The sequence below is a fragment of the Elgaria multicarinata genome, chromosome 5, assembly GCF_023053635.1.
Source record: "Elgaria multicarinata webbii isolate HBS135686 ecotype San Diego chromosome 5, rElgMul1.1.pri, whole genome shotgun sequence".
NCBI classification, from domain to species: Eukaryota; Metazoa; Chordata; class Lepidosauria; order Squamata; family Anguidae; genus Elgaria; species Elgaria multicarinata.
Window position 1 is genome coordinate 115,342,843 of NC_086175.1, and position 14,443 is coordinate 115,357,285.

Consider the following 14,443-nt stretch of genomic DNA (forward strand, 5'->3'; position numbering starts at 1 on the left):
AATACACACACACCTGCATCTTTGTTTTCACAATCTTTGCCATCCCAGATTTAAGTACTAGAAGCAGACTTTGCTTTTTAAACAAGAGCTGTGATCCTCAGAGGAGCCTGCGGGCCACACATAAGCATCTCAGGGGCTGTGAGCAGCTCACAAGCCATACATTACTTATCCGTGATGTAATGCATCTTCATAAACAAATCTTTGGCAGACATTGGCCTTGCTCCCCCAAACAACAGATATGCAATATGGCTCATTGGCATGCAAGCCATTTAGCAGGGGCATTGGTCTCCGAGTTCGGTCGCCTCTTCTGAGGAATGTACGATGTTAGGAACGAACCCGCTTTTCACCCCTTCCCATCCATTCTGCATCGAAATCTCTCCCTTTTTCACAAGTTCGTATATGTCTTTCGTGAGAACTGTGAAGGACTCTTCGACATTGGTAGCTTCCTTGGCCGAGGTTTCGATGTATTTCATGCCGCAGGCGGACGCCAGTTCGGCAGCTTCCTCTCTCGTAACCTGGCGCTCTGCCTCCAAGTCGCATTTGTGTCCCACCAAGATGAACACAATCTGGAAGGGCTGCACGTGCATTTTGGCTTCATCCAGCCAGTCGTACACGTGCTCAAAGGAAGACCGGTTCGTGATGTCGAACACCAGCAAGCCTCCTACCGAATTTCGGTAATAGGAGCGTGTAATTGATCTGCAAAATGAAAGGGAGAAATAAGCTCAACAGGAATGTAATTCCTTATTTTCTATTTAATGTTATAACATTTACTTCTTAAAAAGAGCAGAAGCCGTGACTCACAGCTCCAGCACTTTTTTTATTAGCAGGGATGCTGATATAACCTGCTACCCTCGGCAGAATTCCCTGTTCTCTCTGAACTTAGCTGCAATCTTCACAGCAATAATATATCATTACTTGTTGTGAAGCAAAATCTTTTGGGGCGGCTTGCTCTTGAATTGGCAATTAAGACCCATTAGCTTTGCCAAAGATTTGCTCCTGGGGAGATGAAAACTATTAGAACTGGTTGGCTGATATGAATTAACACAGATTCCTGCAGTTTTGGACTCTCCTTGCAGGTGTGGCTATGGGGACTGCCATGATGAGCATCTGCACTTCAACATTTTCCACTGAGCAGCCGCATTTTGAATCTGCGATGGTCTTGGGCAAACTCTTGCCTTTGTTGTGTATGTGTTTCTTTCTTCAAAGAAAGAATTGGTGACAGCCAATTTTTCTTTGGCAAATATTCCAAAAGTTATACCCAAAGTAAAAGTGGGCATGCAGGCAGACTTTGAAACACAAATATTGAACAGCTCAATTTATCCTCATGCTTCTTCTGAATAAACATGTCTAGGATTGCACTGTACCCTTCCTTTTCTAGACATTGTTGAAAGCACATTGGTCCTTCTTTAAAGATATTAATTCCTCTGCCATGGGCTCATCTACACCAAGCAGGATATTCCACTATGAAAGTGGTATGAAAGTGGTATATAAAAGGCAGGAGCCACACTACTGCTTTATATTGATATTGAAGTGCACTGCAGGATCTACACTACTGCTTTATAGTGGTAATGAAGTGCACTGACAACTGTTGGGGCCCATTTTTTAGGAAGTTGTTAACAATGTATATTATAATTGAGTATTATGTATTTTATCGTTTATTGTTGTTCCCCAACTTGATCAAAATGGAGAGGTGGGCAAGAAATTATTATTATTATTATTATTATTATTATTATTATTATTATTGACACATCTACACCAAGCAGGATATAGCACTATGAAAGCAGTATGAAAGCAGTATATGGTATGTGTCAATGGGCCCCAACAGTTGTCAGTGCACTTCAGTACCACTATAAAGCAGCAGTGTGGTTCCCGCATTTTATATACCACTTTCATGCCACTTTCATAGTGGAATATCTGCTTGGTGTAGATGAGCCCCATGTTTCTTGTGATGTGCGAAGAGGCATTCCTAGGAATATGCTTGAAGCAGCAGTTGTGGATGCCTACTTGTGAGCAGATCTGTACCCAGGCTGGCACTCCAGCTGCTGCTTGAAACAACGTAGGTGAGCAGCTAACTAGAAGTCATTCTGTTCATGATTAAACACTGCCTGCTGCTTTTTGTCACCCTCTAAGTTTCTCATCCATTCATTATTGCTCTTCTAAGGTGGGTATTAAAAACATGCGAAGAGACTATCACAAACAATAAGGAGGACACAAAACAACAAGATTCACCTAAAAATAAAACATAACAACAACAAAAGCAACAGTGCACAGTCATTCTCTTCACAAGGGCAAAGACTTGACAAAGAGGCTGTTCAAATGTTACTTTCTCTTTGGAGGCTTGGCAGCAAAAGTGCCCACTTTAATGAAAACAACATGCAAACAGGCGACATGCAATCCAATGAGAGTTTTCTGGGCCAAATTTGAGCCCTGTGAACTGCTTTCCTCAACCTGATGCTGTCCAGATGTTGTGGACTTCCAAGTCCTACCAGCCCTAGGCAGTATGGCCAATGGTCAGGAATGCTGGGATTTGTCATCCAAATCATCTGGAAGGGACCAGGGTGGGGAAGGCTACCAAAGACATGTCTCAACTGAGAACATGCAGCAATGTTTCCAGGGAGAAAAAAAACAAATACTGCACATAATCCCAATGCATGTTTACTTGGAAATAAGTTCCACTGTGTTCAGAGGGCTTATTCCCAGGTAAGTAGGTTTAGGATTGCACTGTTAATTTAGGATGTGCAAAAAGAAAGCCAGAAGCTGTAGAAATGTACAGCCTCGCAGAATCCAGGAAAGATGAAGGTGATCCAGCGTACAGCCACTTCTGTAACTGGTGTCCAAAGAGTTGCAGAACCACTGGACTGGGAAATCAGAGTTAGAGCATGCACAGTGCATAAACAGTGTCATGTTTTTGATCATTCGCATAATAACCCTGTGATCCAAGTTGACATTATTCCTATTTGACAGATGATGAATAAAAGTTTGGAAGATACCAACTCCCAGTCTGATCTTCTGAAAACAGCCAAGGGGTGTCAGTGCAATGAGGAGTTGCTTCTTTACTGTATGACTGCATACATAACCCCACCTCATGCCACAGGATGTGCTAAGTACATCCATCGGATCACCCTATCTATTGACAAAAGGAAAAGGGAGAGGGAGGAGATAAAGTTGGCATTGTGCTTCAGCTGCTTTTTATTCTAAGGGCTCCTCTAAAGGAGCAATTTGTTGCATGCTTGTGATCGGCCACTCACAGACGGTTTTGGGGTCAATTTCATGATGTCATCAACAACCAGGACATCTTTCATGGAATCCTCTGGAAATCCCAGGATAAAAAGCACCACTTTTAAAGTGCTAAGAGCCAAGAAACAGTAGGGTCTTCCACCACTAGATGGTGCTGTCTCTTTAGAACTCAATGGAAATGAACCAAGGGGAAATATTCAATTCAACCCCCTTATCACCCTACTCCTCCCATGTAATGGAGCCCATAACAATAGCGACAAAAAACTGGGAGCACAAAAGTCCCAGGTAAACAATGTAATTTCCCTTAATGGAGAAATGCTCTAAGACAAATGCAAGAAGTATGTGGGGAAAGCGGGAACATCAATGTGCTTGTTCCAGCATGGAATGCAAGCCATGAATTGGTAACAGAGCACATCCTTTGCAACATGCAGGTTCAATCAGTGGCATTTCCAGTTGAAAAACAACTTCTAGTCAAGAGTCAAGAAGGTATCGGCCTATCGCAATCCTGGCAATTGGCCTTGTTGGCTGGGGCAGAAAGGAGTTGAAATCCAAAATACCTGGAGGGCACCAAGTTGGGGAAGGCTGGGCTAGACCGGGGTGGTTGAACTTCTTTCCGCCCGAGGGCCGAATTCCATTTTGAAGAAACTCTTGCGGTGGAGGGGGTTCAATTCCAAAGGTGGGCAGGGCCAAAGGGAAAGGGGACGGGGTATAAATACCAAAAAAATACCAGCAAGTTTTAGCTTAAAGCTCTTACTGCCAGTAACTAAGCCTTAGGAGAGGCATTTCAATCTCTTAGAATGGAGGGGGGGGGGACTACACAAAAGCTAGGAAAACAACAAACAATTGGTGCCCAGGCTAAAGGGGTGGGGCCAAGGGAAGAAGGCGTGGCCTTCTAGGATAATATAAAGAATGAACAATTCTGCTCTCCTTCCTGCAGTCTAAAGGTGGCCATATGTCCTCTCTTTATAGAGGAGAGTCCTCTGTTTTAAAGGCTGGCAGGGGACTGTCCTGTATTTGAAAATGCCCTCTATTTCAAGGGCTATCCAGTCCAAATCGTTACAGGCCTTCACCCGGGTCCTCCTACGATGAAAATTTATTTCTGTTGAAATTAAACCAACTATTTCTAAATTCGCCTTGACATATGTAAATTAGCAGGTGAGAATTTTACGCAAATCTGTGTCCTCTGCTTCGGTGATGCAAGGTGCAGATAGCTCCTTTAGAGTTGTGAATGTTTCTGACTGAAACCTGGAGCGGATTTAGTGCCTGCTGACAGCAGAGCCACCAGCCTCCACTGGCTTTTCCTCTTTTGGGGCGATGCATATAAGTGGTCACCTACTGCAGTCTGACAACTCCTGTGTAAAGCTGATACAGGAAACCCGTGCTAGCCAATTTGGGGGATTAGGCAGTCGGTCTTTCTTTTTTCATCCTGGAACACGAAACCGAGCTCCTCTTGATTTTAGATTCAAAATGCAATGTTCACTGCACCCTTGTCCTGCTTGTGATTCTTTTATAACAATCCATGTAAATATCAAGAAGCAAAAACAGGACTCTTCAGGGAGGACTCGCTATGGAAAGGTACTGAACAATCAAAGGAAAAATATTGTAGTCAATAGAAGGCCTTCCAGAATAATGTCTTCCAAAAATGGTATTATCTTCTTAGTCAGGCTGGGCATTAGATTATGCAGACTCTTTGCCAAAAAATGGGCCAGCCCAAGCCAAAAGCTATGCACCATCTGAATTCTGGGAATGATGCACACCCTACCCTAGGATAGCACAATAAAAATAGGCACTTCACATATTTTTATTGTGCTATTCTAGGGAATGGTCAAGGGCCTATGCACAGACTGAATTTTTAACCCCTGATCACCAAGAGCTCAGCTCCTTCCCCCACCGATGGCTTCTTCAGATATCAGATATTTTCTCAGGCTCTGGCATAGATTTTTAAGCTTCTGGAGGCAAGCCAGAAAACTACTTTAGATATCCAACATTATTTTTTATCTCCCCCTCCCCCACAATGGCCCATCCGATCTTGGGGGCTATCGCGAAACACCACCATTTCCTTCTGTGTGTTGGAGAAGCAGTGTGATAAAAACGCCCACTGAAGGGGGCCACATGGTCATTGCTTGCTTCCTCTTTCTTCCCCATGTGAAGAAAGAGGAAGCTGTTCATTGCTATTATGGGACAGCAGCAGGAGGCAAACATGATTTGGGAAACACGATTTTCCTCCCGTCAAATGACACTCTGTGTGTATGTGTGATCTTGATTTACTCACAAAGGGCCTTGATAAATTGTTATTCACACTTCCAGAGGGATAGCTGTGTTAGTCTTTGCAGTAGTTTTTGGATGCCACAGAAATCACATGTTTCCCTCCCTTCTGCACCATTAGGGGCATTTGCTGCCATTAGTGTGGAGGGGGAAAAGGGCGGGTGGTTGCCGTGGGCTCAGGGGGGCCCTGAGCGCTTGTTGGAGCAGGCCGCATGAGTGGGGTGGATGCGAGTGCACGCAGGGCAGACCCTACTCAGAACTCTACCTGTCTGTGGACTGGTCACCATTGCTTAGTGGTGAGGTAAATATCCACTACAGCATGGTTGTTGAACCTCTTTCAGTCTGAGAGCTGAAGTCCCTTTTAGAGAAGTTCTCATGGAGGAGGGTGTCCATTCCAATGGTGGGAGGGGCTGAAGGCAAAAGAGGTGGGACCAACATCCCTCCTTCCAGCATGTTTTTGCTTAAAGCTTGTACTGCCAATAACTCAGCTTTAGAAGAGGCATTTGAACCTTTTAGAACAGGGAAGGAACTGGGAAAGTTAGGAAACCACCCAGTGAGAGATAGCTGGGTGAAAGGGGGCATAGCTATCTGAGCAAGCCCAGTGGGCTGCACTGGGACCCCAGGTAGGCCTGATTTGGCCCCTGGGCCTGACGTTCTCCACCCCTGCTCTGCACTAAGGAAAGGCAGATGTCAGGCTTGCAGGATCTATTTCGCATTTTAGTAAAACCCTGAGATCCACTCACTGGAGCCAAGTGCAAGAGATTCGCCCTTAGGTACGGCCCCCTCTAGATATTGCTGGAGTCCAATTCCAATTAACCTTAGTCAGCCTGGTCAATCGCTTCACACGTCCAACAGCCTTTAATTTAATTTAATTTAATTTAAATCCCAGGCCTTTTCCAAACTTTGATTCCATGTGATTTATATTCTCTCGCTGCATTTTTTTATGCTTTTGTTATGGTTCTGCTGGTTTATTGCTGTTATTCACTTGCTTGATTTTAGTTGTCTATAATTGCTTTTAGTTCTTTGCTAGTCATCCTGGGAGCAATCAGGGACATAAAAAGAGCCCTGCTGATTAGACCAAAGGCTGATCAAGGTGAGCATCCTCTTTCCTGCAGTGGCCAAGCAGATACCTCTGGGATGCCCAGAGGCAATAGCCCTAGGAACACAGGAAGCTGTTTTATTCCAAATCAGGCCCTCGGTCTCCATCTAGCCCAATATTGTCGACACTGACAGACAGCAACTCTCTAGGGTTTCAGGCAGGTGTTTTTCCTAGTCCTACCTAGAGATCGAACCTGGGACCTTCTGCATACGAAGCAGGTGCTGTACCACTGAGCTACAGTTCTCTCCCCCTGTTATCTCTAGCAACCAGTATTGTAAGACATTCTGCCTCTGATCATGCTATAGAAGCTTTTGTGATTCATAGCCACTGATAGTCTTTTCATCCACGATTTTGTCTATGCCTCTTTTAAAATAATCTAAGCTCACTAGCAAGTTCCGTAAATTGACTCTGAGCTGTGTGAAGAAGTCCTTCCTTTCGTCTGCCCTGAATCTCTCACCAATCAGCATCATTGGATGACCCCGGGTTCTAGTGTAATGAGAGAGGGAATAAACAAGCAAATAAAACCGCCCTTAAAAGAAGCCCTGAGTGGGACATATGTGTGTGTGTGTGTGTGTATGTGTGTGTGTGTAGGAGGTGAGTGGGATACATGCAATAAATAATAATAATAATAATAATAATAATAATAATAATAATAATGATAAGGATAAGGCCTTGGGTGGTGAGGTCATTGGGTGTTCTGGACACATTGGCCTGTTAACAACAAACACAGAAGAATTTCGTGGCACCTTAGAGACAAACAGATCTATTGTAGCAGAAGTCTTTGTGCTTTGGAAGCACACGCTTCATCAGACACAAATACATATATATAAAATGGTAAACAAAATGCAAGAGGCTCTAACGTTTTCATCCCTTCCCACCATCCAATATACGTGTGTGCACGTGCGTGTGAGTGCTTGTTTGTGTCTTCTTGCCAACTTAGGATCACACTTCGTGCACCTAATGAAGCCAACTCCCAACTAGTCGCCAAAAGGCAGGGGATGCCAGAATCAACCTATTCCTTAAGGTGCCACTGAGACTCTCTGCTGTGGATTCCTGCATTGAGCAGGGGGTTGGACTCGATGGCCTTATAGGCCCCTTCCAACTCTACTATTCTATGACTCTATGATATGAGAGATCTGAATCAGCAAATTCAAAGAGACAGTCCTAAAAAGTTAGCCATGGGTGTAGGTTAGTGGAGCATGGCGACGCCTATTCACTGGGGCAGTGAATCCGCTCTGGGTTTCAGTCAAAACTCTAAGGGAGCTATCCAAAGTGCTGAGCCTTATCCCCAGAAAACAGGTTCAGCACTTTGGATAGCTCCTTTAGAGTTTTGCCAGAGACCCAGACAGGATTCACTGCCCCACAGAAATAGGCGTCACCATGCTCCACCGGCCTCCACAGGTCTAGGCAAAAGAAGGGAACACATGCACACACGCGTGGTGTAAAAAAAGTGGGTGTGGCGAGGGAGAGGCACTCTGCACATGCTCAGAAGCACTTTTTATTACTATTTATGACTAGAACTAAATAAAATGTCTCTTCTGCTCAGCACCGGTCTGGGGTAAAGGGAAGGGCAGATTCTGGATCGGAGGAGCCTTAGCAAGAAACGGGTAACCTCGAGGGCGCCCGCGGCGCTTGCCCCTACCTGAACCTCTCCTGGCCCGCCGTGTCCCAAAGCTGCAACTTGATCCTCTTGCCGGGCTCGATCTCCACCAGGCGGGAGAAGAAATCCACCCCGACGGTGGGGTCGGAGTGCATCGGCCCCGGGAAGCGGCCCTCGGTGAAGCGGTGCAGGAGGCAGGACTTGCCCACCGTGGAGTCGCCCAGCACGATCAGGCGGAACTGGTAGATCCAGATGGCCGCGTCCATGGCGCTCTCCCCGGGGTCGGCGTGCGGGCCCCCGCTGGCCTCGGCCTTGTCGGGGCGCCTCCTCGGGCGGTGCCTGCACCGAGCTCCGATGGCCCCTATCCCAGGCATCGGCGCAGCAGGAAGGAAGGAAGGAAGCAAGGAAGGAGCGGACGGAGAGAGGGAGGCGCCTCTGCTCTGTCGCGGGGACTGGACCCGAAGCGCCCGAGATAGCTCGGGGCGAGGCGGGGGCGACCCTTCGCTCACCGGGTGGCAGCAAGGGAATGGCGGGGCGAAGGTGGGGCAACGGGGCTGGATTTGCCGGCCTCCTCTTGCCCTCTTTCTCCCGCAGCCCAGGCGGAAGACGGAGCTCGCCTGGAAATGTACTTGGCGGGTCTTTGTTTGTTCCCTCGAATCCGGGAGTGGGGGTGGGATTTGGGGGAGGGAGGGGTGTGCTGTGGGTGGGGGGGGGAGAGTTATTTTTTTCCAATTTTCTCTCAGTAGTGGTGGGGCTGGAAGAAGAGGAGAAGGGCGGGGTCTGTCCACAGCCTTGCTGGCACTGGGATAAGAGAGTGAGGGTGGGGGGAGGCTGTTGAGGGTTAAACTGGGGATGGGCGTACACAGTGCGAGCTGGTGGCTCCGATGTCAGTGGGGCTGTGAATCCGCTCTGGGTTTCAGTCAGAACGAGCCAGAACTCCAAAGAAGCTGTCCAAGTGCTGATCCCGTTTTGGGGACAGAGTTCGGTACCTTGGATAGCTCCTTAAGAGTGCTGGCTGAAACCCAGAGCGGATTCACAGCCCCACTGACAACAGAGTCACCAGCTTCCACTGGCACCCTTTCTCCACTTCTGCGCGAGGCGGCTGTGTGTGTGTGCGCCCCTTCCCCGGTGCTGACTTTTGAAAGCAAGGAAGCCCCTTTTGACTCCTGCCAGATTGGTTGTTGCGCTGCCACTCCATGTTGGTGAGACTCTGTACATGTTCAGAGGCACCTCACTCATCCTTCTAGGGTTGGTGTCAGAAACAGGTTCTAGAGCCCAGGCCTCACTCTAGCGAAGCAAAGCTCTTCCTTCTTCCATGAGAGGAGTTGGATCTTGCTTTTGGTTGTGTTGAATGAAGGGGGGCAGGGTTGCCCATGAGGAGGATATCAAGAGCTGGCATCGTTGTTTAGGGCCATTTCACACATTTGCATGATGGGAACCCCAGACCAAACCTGGATTGCCCACCGAGCATTCACATAACACAGAGCAGGAACTAATTCTGGCTAGCTAACAGGTGCAGTGTGTGTTTGTAAAGGCATGCTTGTCTCATTCACACTTTGCATTTTTAGGTGTATGTTTTTAATGCATTTTACCTGGAAAAAATGTAAATGTGGGAAGAAGTTCTTAGGCTGAGTGAGGTCACTGGTCCCTTTACCTCAATACTGTCCATCCCAGTGCTAGGCAACCTGGAGCCAATGTAGGCTGCTGGCTCTGAAATCAGTGGAGGTTAGTGGCTCTGCCATCAGTGGGGCGATGAATCCATTCTGATTTCAACCAGAACCAGTCTAAAGGAGTTATCGAAGGTGATAGACCCATATCTTCAGCTCCTTGGATAGCTTCTTTAAAGTTCTGCCTGGTTCTGCCTGAAACACAGAGCAGATTCACCTTCTCACTGACATAGAGCCACCAGCCTCCACTTTCTGGAGCCCTCCAGAGATTTTGGACTAGAATTCCCATAAAACTATTATGGGAATGGTAGTACAAAACATCCAAAGGGCACCAAGTTGCCTACTCCCGGGCCAGATCTACATCAAGCAGGATATAACACTTTGAAAGCAGTTTGAAAACATTATGTGGAATGTGGAATGGGCCCCCCTCAACAATTGTCAATACCATTATAAACCATTATAAAGCAGTAGTGTAGATCCTACCCTGGTCTATCATGTCTGCTAAGGTCTCGGGCAGAGATTTTCCTAGGGCGACTGCGCAAATTTTATTCATTGAACATACCAAGGATTGAACATGCAACCTTCTACATGTAAAACATGTGTCGTGTCACCCTGTAAGTGCATTGTAGACAGAAGCTTACACAGCAAATAGCTCTATATGACTCAAGCAAGTGAGCCATACCACACAGTACAGGAAAGGCTGATCATCCACAATAAAATACCCCCGCATGAACCCAGGGTCACCAAAAGGATGGCTGCCTGGTTCCTCTTGTTGCCTTAGGAATTAGGTAGGGTTTGGCATTTTGACACTGGTGTACGCAATCCCCAAATGTATATATAGCCATTCCTAGTCTGTTTGTTTGCTTTTAGCCAAGTTGCACTGGCAAGAGATTTTAGGACACAATTTGGTTGGTCTATTGGGGGTTGGCAATGGATCCATCAATGCACTTGGGCATTCTCTCACTTGTCTCTTTTGCATTGGGCTTTTCTTAGCAGAAGATTGTTGGGGCTAGCATTGGAGGATGGATGGCAGGAAGAGTTGTTTGCTTTCCTCCGCCTACTTCTCTCCCCCCCCCATTAGAGGATTGGGAATAGGACAGGGCTCCTCTGAGATTGAGGGGATTGAGGGGAGACATGATAGCACTCTTCAAATACTTAAAAGGTTGTCACGCAGAGGAGGGCCAGGATCTCTTCTCAATCCTCCCACAGTGCAGGGCACAGAATAACGGGCTCAAGTTACAGGAAGCCAGATTCCAGCTGGACATCAGGAAAAACTTCCTGACTGTTAGAGCAGTACGACAATGGAATCAGTTACTTAGGGAGGTTGTGGGCTCTCCCACACTAGAGGCATTCAAGAGGCAGCTGGACAAGCATCTGTCAGGGATGCTTTAGGGTGGATTCCTGCATTGAGCAGGGGGTTGGACTCAATGGCCTTGTAGGCCCCTTCCAACTCTGCTATTCTATGATTCTTTTCTATGATTCTATGATTCTTATGCTGTTGTCGAGTTCTTAAGTTGGATGGAAATTCAGCACTGTCTGCAGTAGAGAGGTTGACGATAGGGGGAGCTGTCCATTCAGCACTCTTTGGGAGCTCCGCATGGAGAGCCCTGAATGACAACAAAGTGCAATGCGGATCTTTGCAAACCCAAACAGGATCGTTAAAGCGTGCCTATTTAAAGTCAGCATCAGATATGTGTGTTTGCTCAACTACAACACCCCTGGAAAACTCAAATAAAAACACAGGCTTAGCCTATTTGATTAACATTGAAGAAAGAAATGTCAAGCTAATTTGTCTCAGATTCTCATGTCTACATTTTATTATGTTTGTTCAATCAGCTTATGTAGTGCTCACCATATCTAAATAAATAAACAAATCTCTAAGTGGTAGTCCCAGTGAGTAGGCCATGGCATGCCAAACTGAGAATCTCTTAAGTCAAGAAAACAACCCACAATTTAAGCATTCTGAACTTGTCAGATGAATCTAAGGCAAAAACAGCAGGTTGATCAGGCTCCGTCCTTATTATGTGGCCCCTATTCCTTCCCCTGGAAAAAGGAGAGAATAGAGCCAATGGTATGGTTTAAAGTCTCTGGGAGAGCAGTACAGGGGAACTTACAATGGTCAGTCAGCCCAAGAGGTAGCATCCTGTTCTTCATTTTTAAAATGACTTGTGCTAGGCTCTCAAACCACCTTAGATGACATAATTTCTGAGATGGAAGTCCTTTGCTGTGACCCCATGACCATTCCACCAGCTCCATCAGGTTCCTCCCTCATCACCACCACCTGCCATTCCAGCTGGCTGTAACTGAGGGAGAGGAGAAACAGACCACGTGTTTGTTTTCTTCCTTTTCCCTCCCCCACCTTTTGTCCTTTTGTGTTGTATCTTTTTTTAAGACTGTAAGCCTGCATGGAGGGGCTGTCTTATTTTTATTGACTGGATATAAGCCACTATGGGAGCACTTTTTAGCTGAAAAGTGGGATAAAACACTACAGACACATGTAGTTACTCTTGGTGAGTCAAAATCCCACAGTACATTTCAAAGGGACTATCTTCTTATTTCACATGTCTGAGCCCAAACAGTGAAAATAGGCTGTGGTGAACTCTGGCTCACATTAAGACCTGGAGGAGATATATAGCCTCCTGTCTGGAATAGACTGGGAGGCAAGGTAGGTCTGCAGTGGAACTTAAGTGACAAATTGGATGTATGGGAGAAACCATTGGATCTATGGACTCACAGGCAAAATGTGGCATGGGGGAAATTCAGTGTCAGTATCACATATTGTGTGTGTGTTCTCTGCCCATATCAACTCTACTTTCATCTCTGTCTTTTCTGCAAGATGTGCAAGAGACCCAGTAGTATTGAACTAAATAAATGCATCTTTGGAAAACCAGGTTGGTACAACAAATAAAGCATTTTAATTGATTAGCCACCTGCCTTTTGACTAATCAATTAAATTTACAATTCCATACAACCAATATATCTCAATATAGGTGACTTCTCAAGACACAAAAGAAAGCATGGAAGAACTTATAATTTCATAAAAACAGAACTATCTCAAAACTTTGGATGGAATGTTTTAGTTTCTATTACAGGAACACACCAGAAACAAAGTAGCATTAAAAAAAATCAGCCCTCAGCTATTAAAATGGCCTCCACTGATTAATCAACTTAGCTTTAAATCTCTTTATAAAAAGCCCTGGGAATGGTCAATGGGAAGCTTGTGTGTTCACTGACAACTGTTTGTGCCTCTGTAGGGATGCTTTGCTCAACAGCTAAGAACCGCAATGCTAAATTCAGATCTTAAACAGATGCTGGTGAACTCCAGGCATTTCTAGTAAGCGAAATGAACAGGCTCTACAGCATGTTGAAGTTGTAAACATTCATTGGCTACTCTACAATATTTACTCTTGAGCGTTGCAGATTCCACCCCCCCCTTTTCTTTAAATACAGAACTGCATTTTTCCATTCATTACCTCAAATGCTTCATTATATTGAACCAAATGCCCTCCCTTCATGTCTGCTTTGATAATCCCCCATGTGATATAAAAGACCTCTTAACCCTTTAAAACAGTCTATCAACATGGTGATAATTTCTTAAAAAAACATGGGCTCGGTCTCCATTTGTATTAAAGAGGCAAACATTTATTCCCCCTAGAAGAGAAGAACAAAGATTTATATATCCTCTTGAAATGTGTTTTATGATCTAAATAAACTGATGATTGGTCTGAATATTCTAATCATGAATCCAAACTTCTTCTAATTTTAATTACAAGCTCAGTGGTGAGTGAGTGCCGGTGTATAATTTCTATACCACCTTTCTAAAGCCAACTAAGGCAGTTTCCAAAAATATCAGAAAATAAACATCATAATCAAATAAAAATACAGTAAACATTATAAACCGCCTTTAAAACCCATAACAGCCATAACAGCAGTTTTAAAAGCCATGTGAAAAGGATGTGCCTTAAGCACATCAGTCCGTTGGTTTCTGTTCACCACTCTGCCGCAAAGATCATCTTCTTGGCTCGCTGCTCCGACCATGTTACTCCGCTTCTGAAATCTCTTCATTGGCTTCCAATTAGGGGTGTGCACAGACCCCCCGCTCCGCTTCACTTGCAGATCCGCCATTTTCCGGATCGGGCCGCTCCGCCCCGCCCCCACTCCGCCCACTTCCGCTCCGCTCCGCCCGGAGCTCCGGATCCGGATCCGGAGCTCCGTTTCCCCCCCCCCCCATAGGCTTGCATTGAAAGCTAAAAAATTATACAACTTTTTTTCTGTTCAAGTTAGAAACCTCATGTTTGGCACCATGACACCTCATGGGGATATACACACGCATGCCAAGTTTCAAAGCAATCCCATCATCCCCTGATTTTTGGCGAATTTTTGAAAATCGGGCACCCCACACACAACATCCCTGCGAGGTGGGCAGGGGAGGAGGGAGGGAAGGCAGGCAGGCATGCAGCTGGCATTTCTGGGGGCATAAGGAAGTGAGCCAAGGATAAGCCAGTAATGCATATAAAATGGAATAAATCAATCAATAAACAAAGGAGGGGTGGAATTAAAAGCAGCAGTGTTGCT

The 14,443-nt window shown here is 45.8% G+C and overlaps 1 protein-coding gene across 1 annotated transcript; it reads right to left on the reverse strand.

The window, feature by feature from the left end:
• Window positions 1–229: 229 nt before the first annotated feature.
• Window positions 230–8,575, reverse strand: RAB39A (RAB39A, member RAS oncogene family). Its single transcript, XM_063127827.1, has 2 exons — window positions 8,244–8,575; window positions 230–696 (listed from the first exon to the last, which is right to left on the reverse strand). Exons 1-2 carry the CDS (start codon window positions 8,573–8,575, stop codon window positions 270–272), a joined length of 759 nt encoding a protein of 252 aa, XP_062983897.1. The 3' UTR covers window positions 230–269.
• Between the last annotated feature and the right edge of the window lie 5,868 nt (window positions 8,576–14,443).

Coding starts and splice junctions, on each gene's coding strand:
- RAB39A (XM_063127827.1), bottom strand. CDS start 8,575: ATGCCTGGGATAGGGGCCATCGGAGCTCGGTGCAGGCACCGCCCGAGG. Junction 697..8,243: donor GCGGGCCAGGAGAGGTTCAG/GTAGGGGCAAGC, acceptor TTCATTTTGCAG/ATCAATTACACGCTCCTATT.